We start from the raw sequence: 13,200 nt of genomic DNA on the forward strand, positions 1-13,200 counted from the left end.
CCAACGTCAGCTAACAGCAGCCAGAATCATAGTAAAATTCGACCGCAAACTCGCAAGAGGCTCGCACCCGTCGTCGACGGTGTTGACAAGGTCTTTGCCAAACGCAAGGGCGCCGTCTACTGGTGACCAATAGGAACGACAAACCTTCAACTGAAGTGGCTTTCAACTTTACAAGTACAGTGCCACCAAAAAATACAACTCTCTCGGCACCTTTTACAGGTGCTGTATCACCATGGGTCTTTGTCGTTGTGTTTATGATCCTCTGGAAGAGTTGGAACTGGGAAAGTCAATTCCTTAGTCTGTCTGTGGCTGCGCACGCAGACGCGACGGAGCATGTGCTCAGCGCGCACTCCGTGCAGTCCCTACCAAGCCCCTCGCTGTTCCCCTTTGTCTTCTGGTCTACCTCTCTGAGTACGGCAGCTGAGCCACTGCCAAAAGAGAGAGCCATGGAGAGGGAGAGGGAGAGAGAGAGAGAGAGAGAGAGAGACAGAGAGAGAGAGAGAGAGAGAGAGAGAGAGAGAGAGAGAGAGAGAGAGAGAGAGAGAGAGAAGGAAAATGACAGAGCTGGCTCTCGAGGGAGGGTCCCGACTCTCATCATTCACTTCAAAGAGCCGGCTCTTTGTACCGGCTCGTTCGCGACCGACACATCACTCAACGTTGGTGACCCCTGAAATAGACACTTGTAAAGTACTGTGCGCGTTTTTATCTTAAACACGGTGTGGTTGTGTATGACGAGGGTGGATTCAGGTGTCCTGTCCTCTTGGTCCCTGTGACGTTTAGACTGCCAAGTTTGGTCCCGTTCTGCATGACCCGCCTATTTGGTTCACGCTCTGTACTGATTGTCTTGCCTACTTGGTCCTTTGAACGCATCGAAGTATCCTCCACGCCTCCGGGTCTTGCGATGTGATTGTCCTGCTTTCCTTATTCGCTGTGAAGCGTTCAAGTGTCCTCCCCTACTTTCCCCTCGCTCCCTGTGATGCATTCACTGGTCCTGCCCTCTTTGCTCCATGTAATACATTCAAGCGTTTCAGGGGGCGGATAAGTTTAGATTTTCTCCATATCGTTGTTAGCCAATAATGTTGAGGGAAGTGTTGTTCGCATCTCAGCTGGCAGACATTTAAAAGGGGAGACAGTACGGCGCTGCAGCAATTTCTCTTAGAACCCGTGCTCCCCTCAAGTCTATGGAGGACTTGGTCTCCCACCTTGCCAAGGTCCCCGCGGTGTACAGTGGACAGTGATTGTGGGTGCCCGCCTCGGGAAGGTGCTGCTGAGGATTGACAACATTCAGTCATCGCCGCATTGAGGATTGCAGGTCGGTGAATTATCGTTATCGTGCCACATTATGACAATCTGCTTATTTATTTGCCTATACGGCAACTACCGGATTATTTCTTTCTCTCTATCTGTATCTATATCGCATGCAGACGAATGCATCAATTTTTTTTTTACTTCAAACTCAACTTCTACCACTGAAATCGCTCACAGAGTAAATTGCCACAAAATGAGCGTACATTTTTTCGGGCACTTAACGTATCCATACTCCAAACGACTTGTGGCTGTTTCATTCTCGTCTCTTGTTCAGGATGGCCAAGTGGACGAGTATCATGTGCAGCACGCTGTTCCTGCTCGTCGGCTTGCTATCCACTCCGGGGGAGCCCAAAAGAAACCGAGGCTCCCAGGGCGCCATTCCTCATCTCAACAAAAACAATCCGAACGAGTCGGAGCGCCAGCCTCGACCCCCGGGGACCGGCTCACGGCCCCGCCAGAGGCAAGGCTCGCCCTCCCCGGCAGACGAGGTTCTGGAGTCCAGCCAGGAGGCTTTACACGTGACCGAGCGGCAGTACTTGAAACGGGACTGGTGCAAGACGCAGCCCCTCAAGCAGACCATCCACGAGGAGGGCTGCGTCAGCCGCACTATCATCAACCGCTTCTGCTACGGACAGTGCAACTCCTTTTACATCCCAAGACACATCCGCAGGGAGGAGGGAGCCTTCCAATCGTGCTCTTTCTGTAAACCCAACCGCTTTACCACCATGACTTTTACTTTGAACTGTCCCGACCTGCAGCCGCCCACCAAGAAGAAACGCATCCAGCGCGTAAAACAGTGTCGCTGTATATCCATTGACTTGGACTAGCCAACGCTTAAGTCAAGCGTAACGATAATCGACGTCGGTTTCTTAATGAGGTGCAGTATTGGCCCCAAAATAACATTGACCTCGCTCACAAACCCCAAACCGCCCCTTCTCAGTCTCACCCAAAACCTCCCAACACACACACTTACGCACAAACCTCGTGATAAGTAAGATACACTTTGGGTGTGAGTGAGATTTGTTTTACTGTATGTGAGTGAGTACATGTGTGTATTTTAGTTTGTCTGTATGAGAGGATGATTTTGGTGACAGCTTTTTTTTTAAACAACCTGTGAGAGGTTGTTTAAATAGAATGTAATTTTTGATCAGTGGGAGAGGTGTGAATGTCAGTTTTGTTTGGGATGATTTTTTTTGGGGGGGGGTCGATTTTTTTTATGCATCTTATTTTTGGGGTGAGAGTGATAAAGAAATTCTTTGGGCGAATGTGAGTTTTTTCTTAGGAGGGTGACATTTTTTTGGAGGGGGGTCTGTGAATGTGAGATTTTTTTTCATGACAGGTTTTCACATGAATTACTTTTTTTTCCTGCACGTGAGTTTTTCTGAGTGCAAGAGCTTGTGTGAGTTTTTTTTTTTTTGGTGTGTTTGCAATAATTTTTTGGGGCCAGTTAGTTCTTTAATGAGTGTGACAGTTTTGCAAGAGGTGCGAGTATGCAATGTTTTTTTTTGGGTGGGGGTGTGATTGCTGGTGAGTGTCTTTTGTTCATTTTTTTTAGGTGAATATTAGTTTTTGCCAAGTGTGATTTTTTTTTTGGGGGGGGGTGAGTGTGAGAGGTTGTAATGATTAATGAGTTTGAATGATTGATGTGATAAGTGTGTGAGTTTTTTTGTGTTTTCTGCATGTGCCTTAGGTATTTGGGTGAGTGCCTTTATTTTTTTATTTTCGGGCACACATTGATTTTTGGGGGGGGGTGAATGCGAGAGGTAAATGGTCAGCCTTTAAGGCTCCTCATATATCTTCATATTACTTTGCTTGCTTTTTGAGAGGAAAGAGGAGGAAGCAAGAACACATGCTTTTATCTCCTGTTTGGAGAACGTCGCATCCAATCTTCCCTATTTTCCTTTTGCACAAAAATGGTGGACATATAATGTTAAAGTTCGAAAGCTATTTTGACCATCTAAGTTTTAAGACGTCTGGAATGGAGGCACTTGGCTGGACGGTAATGCGCACGCTTTTTGTACGCCTTTCCTCACCTTGGCTTATTTAAGAAATCACGCAGACGTTGTTAAATTCATCTTTTATTTTTCCACTGTGTGGAATTGGGAGAATGAGCAGCAACATTTGAAAATGGAAAATGTGATTTGTTTTAAAATTTTATTTTATTATTTCAAGAATGGTTTTAAGTTAACCTTAATGTGAAAATGTTGAGTTTTGGTTAGCTGGATGCCAATCGGTCATAAAAGTACAGTGGTGGTTTGTACCCTATGAAGATGAACTATGTAGATGTTACATGTAAAGGATGTTTGGTGTACTCGTTAAGTTATCCCTGAAAAATAGATAATAAATGGATTCTGAAATATTATGCATGTTACTTGAATCTTAGCATTTTTTAAACAAAAATATTGAATGATCCACACTTTGAAATTGGCAATAGTTTGTTTAAAAATCATTTTCATTTCATTTCACGGACGATTGAATGGAATGGTATTGTTCAATCATGCTTTTAGAATTGCCTTTTTAAAAATGAACACCATGGAGCTAAATGCATTGAACCAAACTATAAATAAAGGATTAAAGTGCTTTGGAAAGGCACATTTTCTTACAACTCTTTAGTGTGTTGAGTGGTAAAAAAAAAAATGCTTCCACCATAATTTGTTGTGGTTATTTAATAAGACAGACACGTGATTTGAAAAAAACGCACTGAATGCTTTTCCACAATGACTTCACAATGATTAAGTGGCTAAAGTTGTTAGATCAGATCTATTTTTGGCACAGCAAAACAAGTAACGTTTTTCATGTTGATAGCCTCAAATTAATAAAAAAACAAAACAAAACCAAAAAAAAAAACCTGCTTAAAGCATCTTCCAACAGCCTAACAAGTTCCACATGTTTACAACACTATTTGCTTATTTTAAGAACCTTCCAGGAAATGTTCAAGTTAAAAAAAAAAAAAAAGAAGAAGCCAGATTCGATGACCTCATTCTTACTCAGTTATTAAACGGATTCATCACCACCACCACAGGTTTCTTACATTAATATGTTGTTCTTGGTAGCTTTTTAAATCAGTACGATGGGAGCGATAAATGAAGAGAATGCTTCTGTTGTGTCAGCATCCAGGAATTTATTCTTGAAATTTAAAACAATTCCATAAAATGAGAGCTGTGGAAGAGCTTCCATCCACCGACCCAACAAACGGCTCGTCTTCTTGTTTCCTTCCAGTTCTGCCCAAAAATTGATTTCCCTACAAAATAAATGGCACAGGTGGAAGCTAAACAGGTCACTGGACATGACATGCATCTTTATCTGTACTCTAATAATCGAGGTCCCGCTGAGGTATTCTGATAATTGTGGCTTTGGGTTTAAATATTCCGAACCGTGCATTGTCAAATTCATCCCAAAAAAAAAAGCTCCCACTTTACAGGTTCATGCTAAAATATCCTCTTGTCTCTGTACATTAAAATAAATCATTTCTTACATAAATAGACTTTTCTCGAATGAGAAGCGTATATACCTTTTCCGGACATAAAAACGTGGCCACATGATCAAAAGGCTCGAAAAACAACAGACAGAAATTTACAAGCTAGCACAGCAAAACGGGTATTGCTGTATAACAACCTGAAGGACACTACAATCGGGGGTCAACTTAGCTATTGCAAGAAGAAAAGTGCTTCAAACATGTCACCCAATGTCGGCGCCGGTGAGGCATTAGCAGCCTTAAAAGTACATTGAATGAGTGAGTGCATGTACCTGGGAGACCTAATACGTGTACGCGTGCGTAAGTAAGGAAAGGAAAACTTTCGCTGCTCATATTATGCCTCAATAACAAAGCACCCCCCTACCGCCGTCCCCTCCACTCCTCCTGCGACAACATACTGCCTTCAAAAATGATCGAATGAAATGCAGCCAGCCGCAGCAGAGCGTTGGGCATCATTTCAAATAGCAGCTCGAGCGCACAAACAAACTTGAAGCGATTGTCAGCCCAGATGAGGAACAGAATCCATTTTCCAGGAGGAACCTGATGGATGTGTCAGTAGAACCATGAAGTGACCCCCCCCCCCCCCCCCCACACCTCTTGAGACCTTTCACAAGCTGGTCACTAAGAGGGTCACACCGCGCTGGATGAATGAGATCCACCTTTGGCCTTTGGGGCTCTCATCACTTGGGCTTGTGTCAGCCATGCAACCTTGCAGCAGACTCTTCGTGTACCCAAAAGGTCGAGGCGCGTTGTTCGAGGAGGTGGGTGGGTGGGGGGCGGGGTTGGGGGGTGTTCAGGCCATTCAACTGGACGACACGCTTGACTCCTTTTGCCGCAGCCTCTCTTTCTGTGAAGCGCAGACGCAAAACTCTCGGGCACAACATACAGAGCAACATTTTGGAGGCGGACACACAAAACAAGATGGGGAAAGCCTTACCAGACTGTTGGCGTTGATCTTCTTCGTTTCGACTCGCTTATCATCTGTGATCTTTTTGATGTTTTCTTGGGCTTCCTTCAACCTTGAGGGAAACATTCAGACCATCGTTGATTGTCATTGACAGTGCTGCAGAAGAGTTTTTGCCCTCTTTTCAAATTATTTTCTTATTTTTTTTTGCGTTTCCTCCACTTTATGATCATGTAAATATCCAGCAAAGATAACCCAAGTAAACATTTTTAATTCTGAGTATCGTCAGATACTGAATCTGATCTGATCACTGGCCAATGCATATATTATCCTCACGGGAGTAACGGGGCATGCTGAAGCCTACCCCCAGGCCGTCTTCAGGCAGTATGCGGGGAACACCCCGAACTGGTTGCCAGCCAATCGCAGGGCAGACAGAGACAAACAACCATTCGCGCTCACAATCACACCCGGGACAACTTGGAGTGCTCCATTAGCCTGCCATGCATGTTTTTGGAATGTGGGAGGGAACCGGAATACCCGGAGAAAACCCACAGAGGCCCGGGGAGAACATGCAAACTCCACACAGGAAGGCCGGAGCCGGGATCGAAGCCACAACCTCTGCACTTATTTATTTCACTTGCATTCAAGACTCTTAAGACGCTGACACACTCATCTCCGGCTCGCGCCCAGTCAACACCCCCCTGACCCCCCCAAAAAAATCCCCCGAAACGTGCTTGCTTGATGCGATAATGAGGCAGCCTTGGCTTTAATGAGCCCGCCAAAAAGGATTTCAAATAGAGTTAATTGTCCATTGGCACAATCAGCTGCGAGTAATCGGTGACTTCATACCACAGTAAACCTGAACTGTATAATTCAACTCCAGCACATGGATTTGCGGTAGGCGACTCCATCACCTCATGGGGAAATAACTAACTAAATTCCAGCTTGGAAAACAAATCGATATGCGTAAGTATGAGTCCAGGTTATGCTGAGGCACGATGGCACCACAAAGATACTTCCAAAAGCAACATAAAAGTGAGCGCTGCGCTTCACGCCGTCTTCTCCGCACGAGCAGCGTTCTTGCCCTTTGGGCTGCTTGTCCAGCTTCATTACAGTGTTCATCAATTCTCCAGAGTGCTCTGCCTTAAACGGCCAGTGGCCTCCATCCACTCGCTAGTAAAGACAGTCGGCCGCAAGGAGAGTTGGTGGAATAACCCCCCCCCCCCCCACCCGGCTCCTCAAAAAAAACACCCCAGGTCAGCGGGAGACATCATAAATTCAGGACGCCTCCTCTTTGATGGCCTCCCTCTCTGTTCTAATTACATCGCAGCATCCACCACACGTGACCCATGCACAATCAAGGCTAATTTTGCGTGATGCTGACAACTTGTTAAGCAACTGTCCCGATGTGAAGTAAAAACAAAACAGGTGCTATTTTGAGGATGTGAATTTCAAATTGTTGAAGTTAGATTCTATCTTGTGGTTGCCTTATTCAGCTCAATGAAAAAAAAACCAAAACACAAAACCGAATATAATGTAGTGGAGTTTTACATTAATGTCAATTACAAGTGCAATCATAAATGAGAGATTTTTCACTTTGAATCATCTCGAGTGATTTTCAAGAAGTTGTTCTCTGACAACATCAGCAAAAACATCGGGTTTCTAACCAAAAAGCGGAGAAAATGAGCTTTGTGTGAGAAGAAACATGTCAGGCAGAATAGTGACTTTGCCGCGAATATTTTTTTTCGCTTTTATAAAACAACAAGAACAAGACTGACAAAGGTCTTTTGATGGCAAGATGAATTACTTTGATACATTTGGGTTAGGGCATTTGGGATTTGGGCGATCTGAGGCAAGTGAGCGGAAACAGCTCACCTCTCTTTGGAGATGTTCTTGCTTTGGCGTACCCAAGCGTTCTTGAAGTCATTGCAGAACTCGTACCACAGCATAAAGACGTGACTCGGGTCCACTTCTTTGTCTCCTGACTTTGGTTTCACCCCAAAGTAGTTGACCATCTCCCGGAACCTGGAACCGAGGGAAACGAGGCATTGAACACGTAACCCCCCCCCCAAAAAAATCCCACAAAATCTTGAGAACTTATGTTTGATGCATTGTTTGTCTGTTGCAACAATGGATCTTGGCCCATAATGCTACACAATGGCAAAGCAGTTTTATTTCTCCACGGCGTGAAATCCTATACCAAGCAGTTTATTCGGGTGTTCCCGTTAACTCGTTTGGTGTTCTTTAATGGGTTGAACGACTAAAGTCTTATTCGAAATTAGGTACAAAACAAGATATTATGACCATTTATTCTGAGGAGCCTTGGTTACTGTACATCCACTGTAGAACGGATAACATGAGTTGTCGCAAAGCAGCCAACATGAAATTTCTTTGCAAAAATCAGAGGTTCGGCTGACTGAGAGGCGAGGAACCGGAAACAAAAAAGGTTGTGCCAGTGCGCGCAACACGATCAGGGATCCGTTTTCCAAGAGAGTCAGTTGTTGGCCCGCCCCTCAGTCATGAAATCTGCATTCAAATCAGAATTCCTGGTGGGACTCCCAGCAGCACGCACGGGCGGGAGATTTGATCGCCTCTCCGACCCAAACATGAAAGATGTTCTCGGCGGGCCTGTCTAAGAGGTCATGAGTCAAGCGATGCTCCCTTTCGTCCCACATGGTCACTCGCAGAGTTTCTGACCTCCGGATGGAAGGTAGCTTTGCGACGCTAATCTAAGGCATGTTCACAGTGAATGAAATGTTGCAAGATGTCGCCCAGCTGGGGAAAGAAAATGGACTTCTGCCTAATCCCGCTTCCCATTCCTCCAACCCGGCGTCATTTTATTGCAATGCTTCAAAACAAACCAAAAAAAGAGAACTGTAGATCATGCCGCTCCAGCTCACCGACTTGCTCTGGCACAATGACCCGAGTCGATCAGGTCCTCGGTTGACCCCTGGGTCATGGTGTCAAAGCGTGCACAAATCAAGCAACGGTTCCTTTTCCTCGTACTCTCCGGACGGAGCTCACGTAAGAAGCAGATCGACAAAACTTCATTTGAAACAGATGGAAGAGCGTTCGCGCATGTGTGTGTACCTACACAACGTAAACACAATCAAATAGAACCTGGCAAACCTGCTAAACTTCACACACAACGTTAACTCTACTGCTTCTCACATCGATGATCAAGTTGCCGTGCAAGGCTTTACTCTGGCGTTCCTCACTGTCAGCTGTGTATATTCCAAAAAATAAAAATAAAATAGATGCATTACAAAACCAGGAGAATCGGGGAAATATTTGGCCCAACAGGCCAGCATTCCTTTGTTAAAAAAAAAAGAAAAAAAAGAGAGAAATAAAAAAAAAAGAGAGAAATAAACTTGCATCTGAGAGCGAGTTTGACAAGTCGATACATGGGAAACCATGTCGAGCAGCGAGCGGGAACACAACCGCAAATGCTGATGGATCGCATACCAAATGACACCGAACAGAGTGGAGGCAAATTAAGACACGGAGCGTGAAATCATGGAATTCCGTCGAGTCATTGAGACAAAAAAAAAACCAAAAAGTGAATAACACGGGCGGCCCAGTAGTCCAGTGGTTAGCACGTCGGCTTCACAGTGCAGAGGTACCGGGTTCGATTCCAGCTCGGGCCTCCCTGTGTGCAGTTTGCAAGTTCTCTCGGGCCTGCGTGGGTTTTCTCCGGGTGCTCCGGTTTCCTCCCACATTCCAAAAACATGCGTGGCAGGCTGATTGAACAACAAATTGTCCCTAGGTGTGAGTGTGAGTGTGCATGGTTGTTCGTTTCTGTGTGCCCTGCGATTGGCTGGCAACCGATTCAGGGTGTCCCCCGCCTACTGCCCGGAGACAGCTGGGATAGGCTGCAGCACCCCCCGCGACCCTAGTGAGGATCAAGCGGTTAGGAAGATGAATGAATGAATGAATGAATAACACCCTTGACTGGTCACTAACCAAACAAGCATGCACATTCACACCGATGGAAAAACGAGGAGTCTTCAATTAACTCAAGCTACGGTGTTTTTTGGGGTGTTGCAAGGGAGCAGGATTACTCATCCAAAATCCAAAGCAAGCAAGCAGCCAATCAACAGTATAATGCAATTGGCTGGTAACCTGTCCAGGTGTGACCAGCCTCTCAAATTCAGCTGCGATGGGCTCCTAATGAGGACAAGCGCCTATGTAAAATGAAGGATGGAAAATGAGAAGTGGGATATCCAAAAATGAGCAGTTGTTCATGCCGCTAATATGTGAAGATGGCAACAAAAAGCAGTGGGTGCCCTACGGCGAGACTCTTGCTGGCGTCTCAACTCCCAGCCTCCCGGTGAGGCTGAGGTGTCAGGTAGCGCCCAGGATTGCTTGTCTATTTGCTTTCTTAACACCATGCCATAATGTTAGCGCGACTGCTGCTGCTGCTCTTGCGTGTTGGGAGTGACCATCCCTCATCCAGCACAGATGTGAGAGCCCACCCAGGCCCCAGTGAGCCCGCTGACGCCCATATTCATCAACAGCGTGTCATTTTTATGAGGTGGGTCTCTGGGAACCTGAGAGAACCCCTCACCCCCCCTCCGCCCACACCCAGCCCCTCCACATCTCACTTGGCGCTCGCTCAAGCTAACACCAGGCAACCAGCACCCCCGCACCCCCCTGTTTCAATGAAATTAGAGGAAAACTTCATTAAAAGCGAAGGGACCGACAGCCATAGTGCCCTTTTGATCAATAATCGCCTTCGAGTTCAACACCTTCATTCTTGTCGTGTCCCTCATGCACGAGATGGTGTTAGGAAAGAAAGTTAAGGATACGGGAAGGAGGCAAAGGCCACAAATAAGCAAATTGATATCCAAGTTAAGTAATGAGTAGTATCCAACGCTGTCCCCCCCCCCCCCCCTAAGATGAAGATCAAGAAGTTCAGCACATGCACATCGAGGAAATGATCAAGTTATAAATCATGCTAACCTTTATAATACGACATGCTAAATAACCAAGATGTGTTGGATACCTCTTCTAAAAGAATGCCTCTGTATCACTCAAGATTCGAAACTAAAATGAAAATTTCATTTAGCCTCGAGTGGCGGAGGTGCTCTCTTACCTTTTCCGTGCAGCACTGAAGCGATCCTCTTCCACTGAATGCTCCGTTTTCGCTGTAAAAAATAAAAAAGAGAGAGACTATATTGTCTTAGCCTTTCATACATTGATGATGCAAGTGATGGTTCCTTTGGTCGCCAAATAAAATCCACAGCCCCCCTCCCACACCCCTCCCCGTAAAAATAGATTTAAAATTTTAATCAATTGGTCCAACCGTGGCTTATCGAAATAGCAAAGGACAATGACGTTATTTAAAACAGCTTTGCTCTTTGTTTTTGTTTCCCCTTCTGGAACTTGGTTTATTTCTCCTCAAAGCAAACGAGCTTTGAAACAATTGTTTTCCCAGAGCATTCCCTTGCATTGACTTCCACAGGATTCTCCATCCATTTTCAGCACTGCTTATCCTGAACAGGGTCACGGGCGGTGCTGGAGCCAATTTCAGCCAACCTCAGTACATTTCTTTTTTCAATATACTGTATTTTTTTCTTGACAGATAAAATAAATGCTTGTTTTTGGTTTTGGACAATTAACCTGCCACGCATGTTTTTGGAATGTGGGACCAAAGCAGAATACCCGCAGAAAACCCACGCAGGCACAAGGAGAACAACGCAAACTGGTGGAGCCGCAACCGAACCCCACACCGCTGCATTGCGAGACCGACGTGCTAACCAGTCAACCACCCCTTGGAGTCCCATACCCTCAAAATTCATTTGTCGTGTGGAGAAATTCTGTTACCCGTTTGTGAACATGTGGAACTTGTTGAATACTCCTGGACAATGGTGAGCGGGGACATTGGCCTATCCGGTGAGCACTATGGAAACTGTTTACAATGGTCGGTTGTCGACTACTTTACCTCGAACCAAGTTAATAGCAGCGAAGGAAGCAAATGCCCGTTCGGTGTGTACGTTTAACAATTGAACATAATAAAATGAAACATAAAACCAAATGGACTGGCTAGCGTTTTGTTGAAGAGTCTCTTTCCAGATTTCTTGATGTACAAGTGAGGCAAGACGACGAGGCGAAAATATTTGCGGCGAGGAAACGCATGTCTCGCACAATGATTGACTCAGTGTTTGGGTTCCTTTCTTGTGGTAAGCAAAGCAATGCGAAACGGATTCCAGTCATGCTGTACACTTTTTAGCGGGACTCGGAATTGCTCGTCGTGTTTTCTTTTTTTATCTTCTTAACAAGATGCTAACTATGGAGATGTACGGACGTATATTTCGACTTGACAGAGACTTCAGAATAATCCCCACCCAACTCAGGTGTAGACCAGAAGAGGGCACTGTGTGCTCATCGTGGAATTAGTCAAGTGATGGCAGTAGAAGAAGAACAATGGGCGTGTATGCTGTAAAATTGGACATGCCACCAAGTGTTGACGCGCGGGAGTGTGAGTGTGACGGCGGGTGTGTCTTGGCGTGGAGCAGCGCCCCGTTAGTGGAGGTGTACATGTGGACCACGAGTGGGCTCAATGCGGGTTGAACAGAGAGGCTCCTGTGGACGCTTGCCATGTTAAAGTGTCTAAATGCAAGGCAGATGTGTGCGCCGAGCTAGGCCGAGGTGCAAGAATTTATCTAGGGCCAGAGAGAGCCTGTGATCTCAGATTTATTGCATTTTTCCAGATTCATCTCTTTTACAATGATGGGGGACCTTTCCTCCTTCGAGATTTAAGAGGGGGAAGTCTCCCAAAATTTGTTCAAAGGCCGGATTGGGGGTCTTTTGGGAAAACGTAAGCTTCACACACCGAACCATCCACCCCTTCCACATTATTCCTTTTTTTTTTTTACATGTATGTGGGCCACTGTGCTAAAGTAGCCCTAATGAAGGGAGGGGCTGACCATGTCTGGGATAGAGGGAGGGGGGCCATGACCAATAGCGTTAGACACAGTGGGGGTCAGGCTGGCGCCTGAGGTACTCCTGCGCCGGGGCTGTGTAGAGGTGGCACTGGAGCCGAGAGGATGGGGGGGGGGGCAGAGAGAGAGGGAGAGAGAGAGAGGCCAGAGCATGCGTGAAGTGTCTCTTTCTGCGCTCCCTATGTGTAAACATGAAACCAGTAGTCGCTAAGGAGAAAGTTATGAGACGTGCATGCTGAGAGGGACAATAAATTTGAGCTTTAAAACCCCGAAACACTTTTTCTCAAGTCCCTTTTCTACCTGCTGCTCAGATAACAAAGAGAAGAGAGGAGACGATTGGAAGAGCGATGCTGAGGACCTTGGGGGCCATCCTTTCCTGTCTGACTTACCGGTAGCTCCACTAGACAAGGATGAAGACGCGAATGTTATGCAAATCGCTTGTTTCAAAAATTGTGACTCACTGACAAACATAGCCTCAAGGGCTGCGATGAGACTTTTACACCTTCGCACAAAACCAGCATGATGAGATTAAAAGCGGGAACTTGTTTTCAATTAGCCATTGCCGGTAT

At 45.8% G+C, this 13,200-nt stretch overlaps 3 protein-coding genes across 4 annotated transcripts in view; 1 reads left to right on the forward strand and 2 right to left on the reverse strand.

Annotated features, from left to right (window-relative positions):
- Positions 1–13,200, reverse strand: part of LOC127614637 (serine protease HTRA2, mitochondrial-like) — a 221,440-nt gene that overhangs the window by 17,804 nt on the left and 190,436 nt on the right. The window lies entirely within an intron of this gene.
- LOC127614650 (gremlin-1-like) lies at positions 1,018–2,151 on the forward strand. The gene is made up of 2 exons (XM_052085984.1): positions 1,018–1,312; positions 1,583–2,151. Exon 2 carries the CDS (start codon positions 1,584–1,586, stop codon positions 2,133–2,135), a length of 552 nt encoding a protein of 183 aa, XP_051941944.1. The 5' UTR covers positions 1,018–1,312; position 1,583; the 3' UTR covers positions 2,136–2,151.
- LOC127614627 (formin-1-like) overlaps positions 4,405–13,200 on the reverse strand; it is a 51,784-nt gene continuing 42,988 nt past the window's right edge. For both annotated transcript variants that reach the window (XM_052085949.1, XM_052085950.1), the window contains 4 exons: positions 10,783–10,834; positions 7,563–7,712; positions 5,721–5,802; positions 4,405–5,630 (listed from right to left, as the gene is read on the reverse strand). In XM_052085949.1, the coding sequence (XP_051941909.1) occupies positions 5,586–5,630; positions 5,721–5,802; positions 7,563–7,712; positions 10,783–10,834 (329 nt within the window). In that variant the 3' untranslated portion in view covers positions 4,405–5,585. The remainder of the gene's footprint in view (positions 5,631–5,720; positions 5,803–7,562; positions 7,713–10,782; positions 10,835–13,200) is intronic.

This window comes from Hippocampus zosterae, chromosome 14 (genome assembly GCF_025434085.1).
Source record: "Hippocampus zosterae strain Florida chromosome 14, ASM2543408v3, whole genome shotgun sequence".
Taxonomy (NCBI): Eukaryota; Metazoa; Chordata; class Actinopteri; order Syngnathiformes; family Syngnathidae; genus Hippocampus; species Hippocampus zosterae.

Coding starts and splice junctions, on each gene's coding strand:
- LOC127614650 (XM_052085984.1), top strand. CDS start 1,584: ATGGCCAAGTGGACGAGTATCATGTGCAGCACGCTGTTCCTGCTCGTC.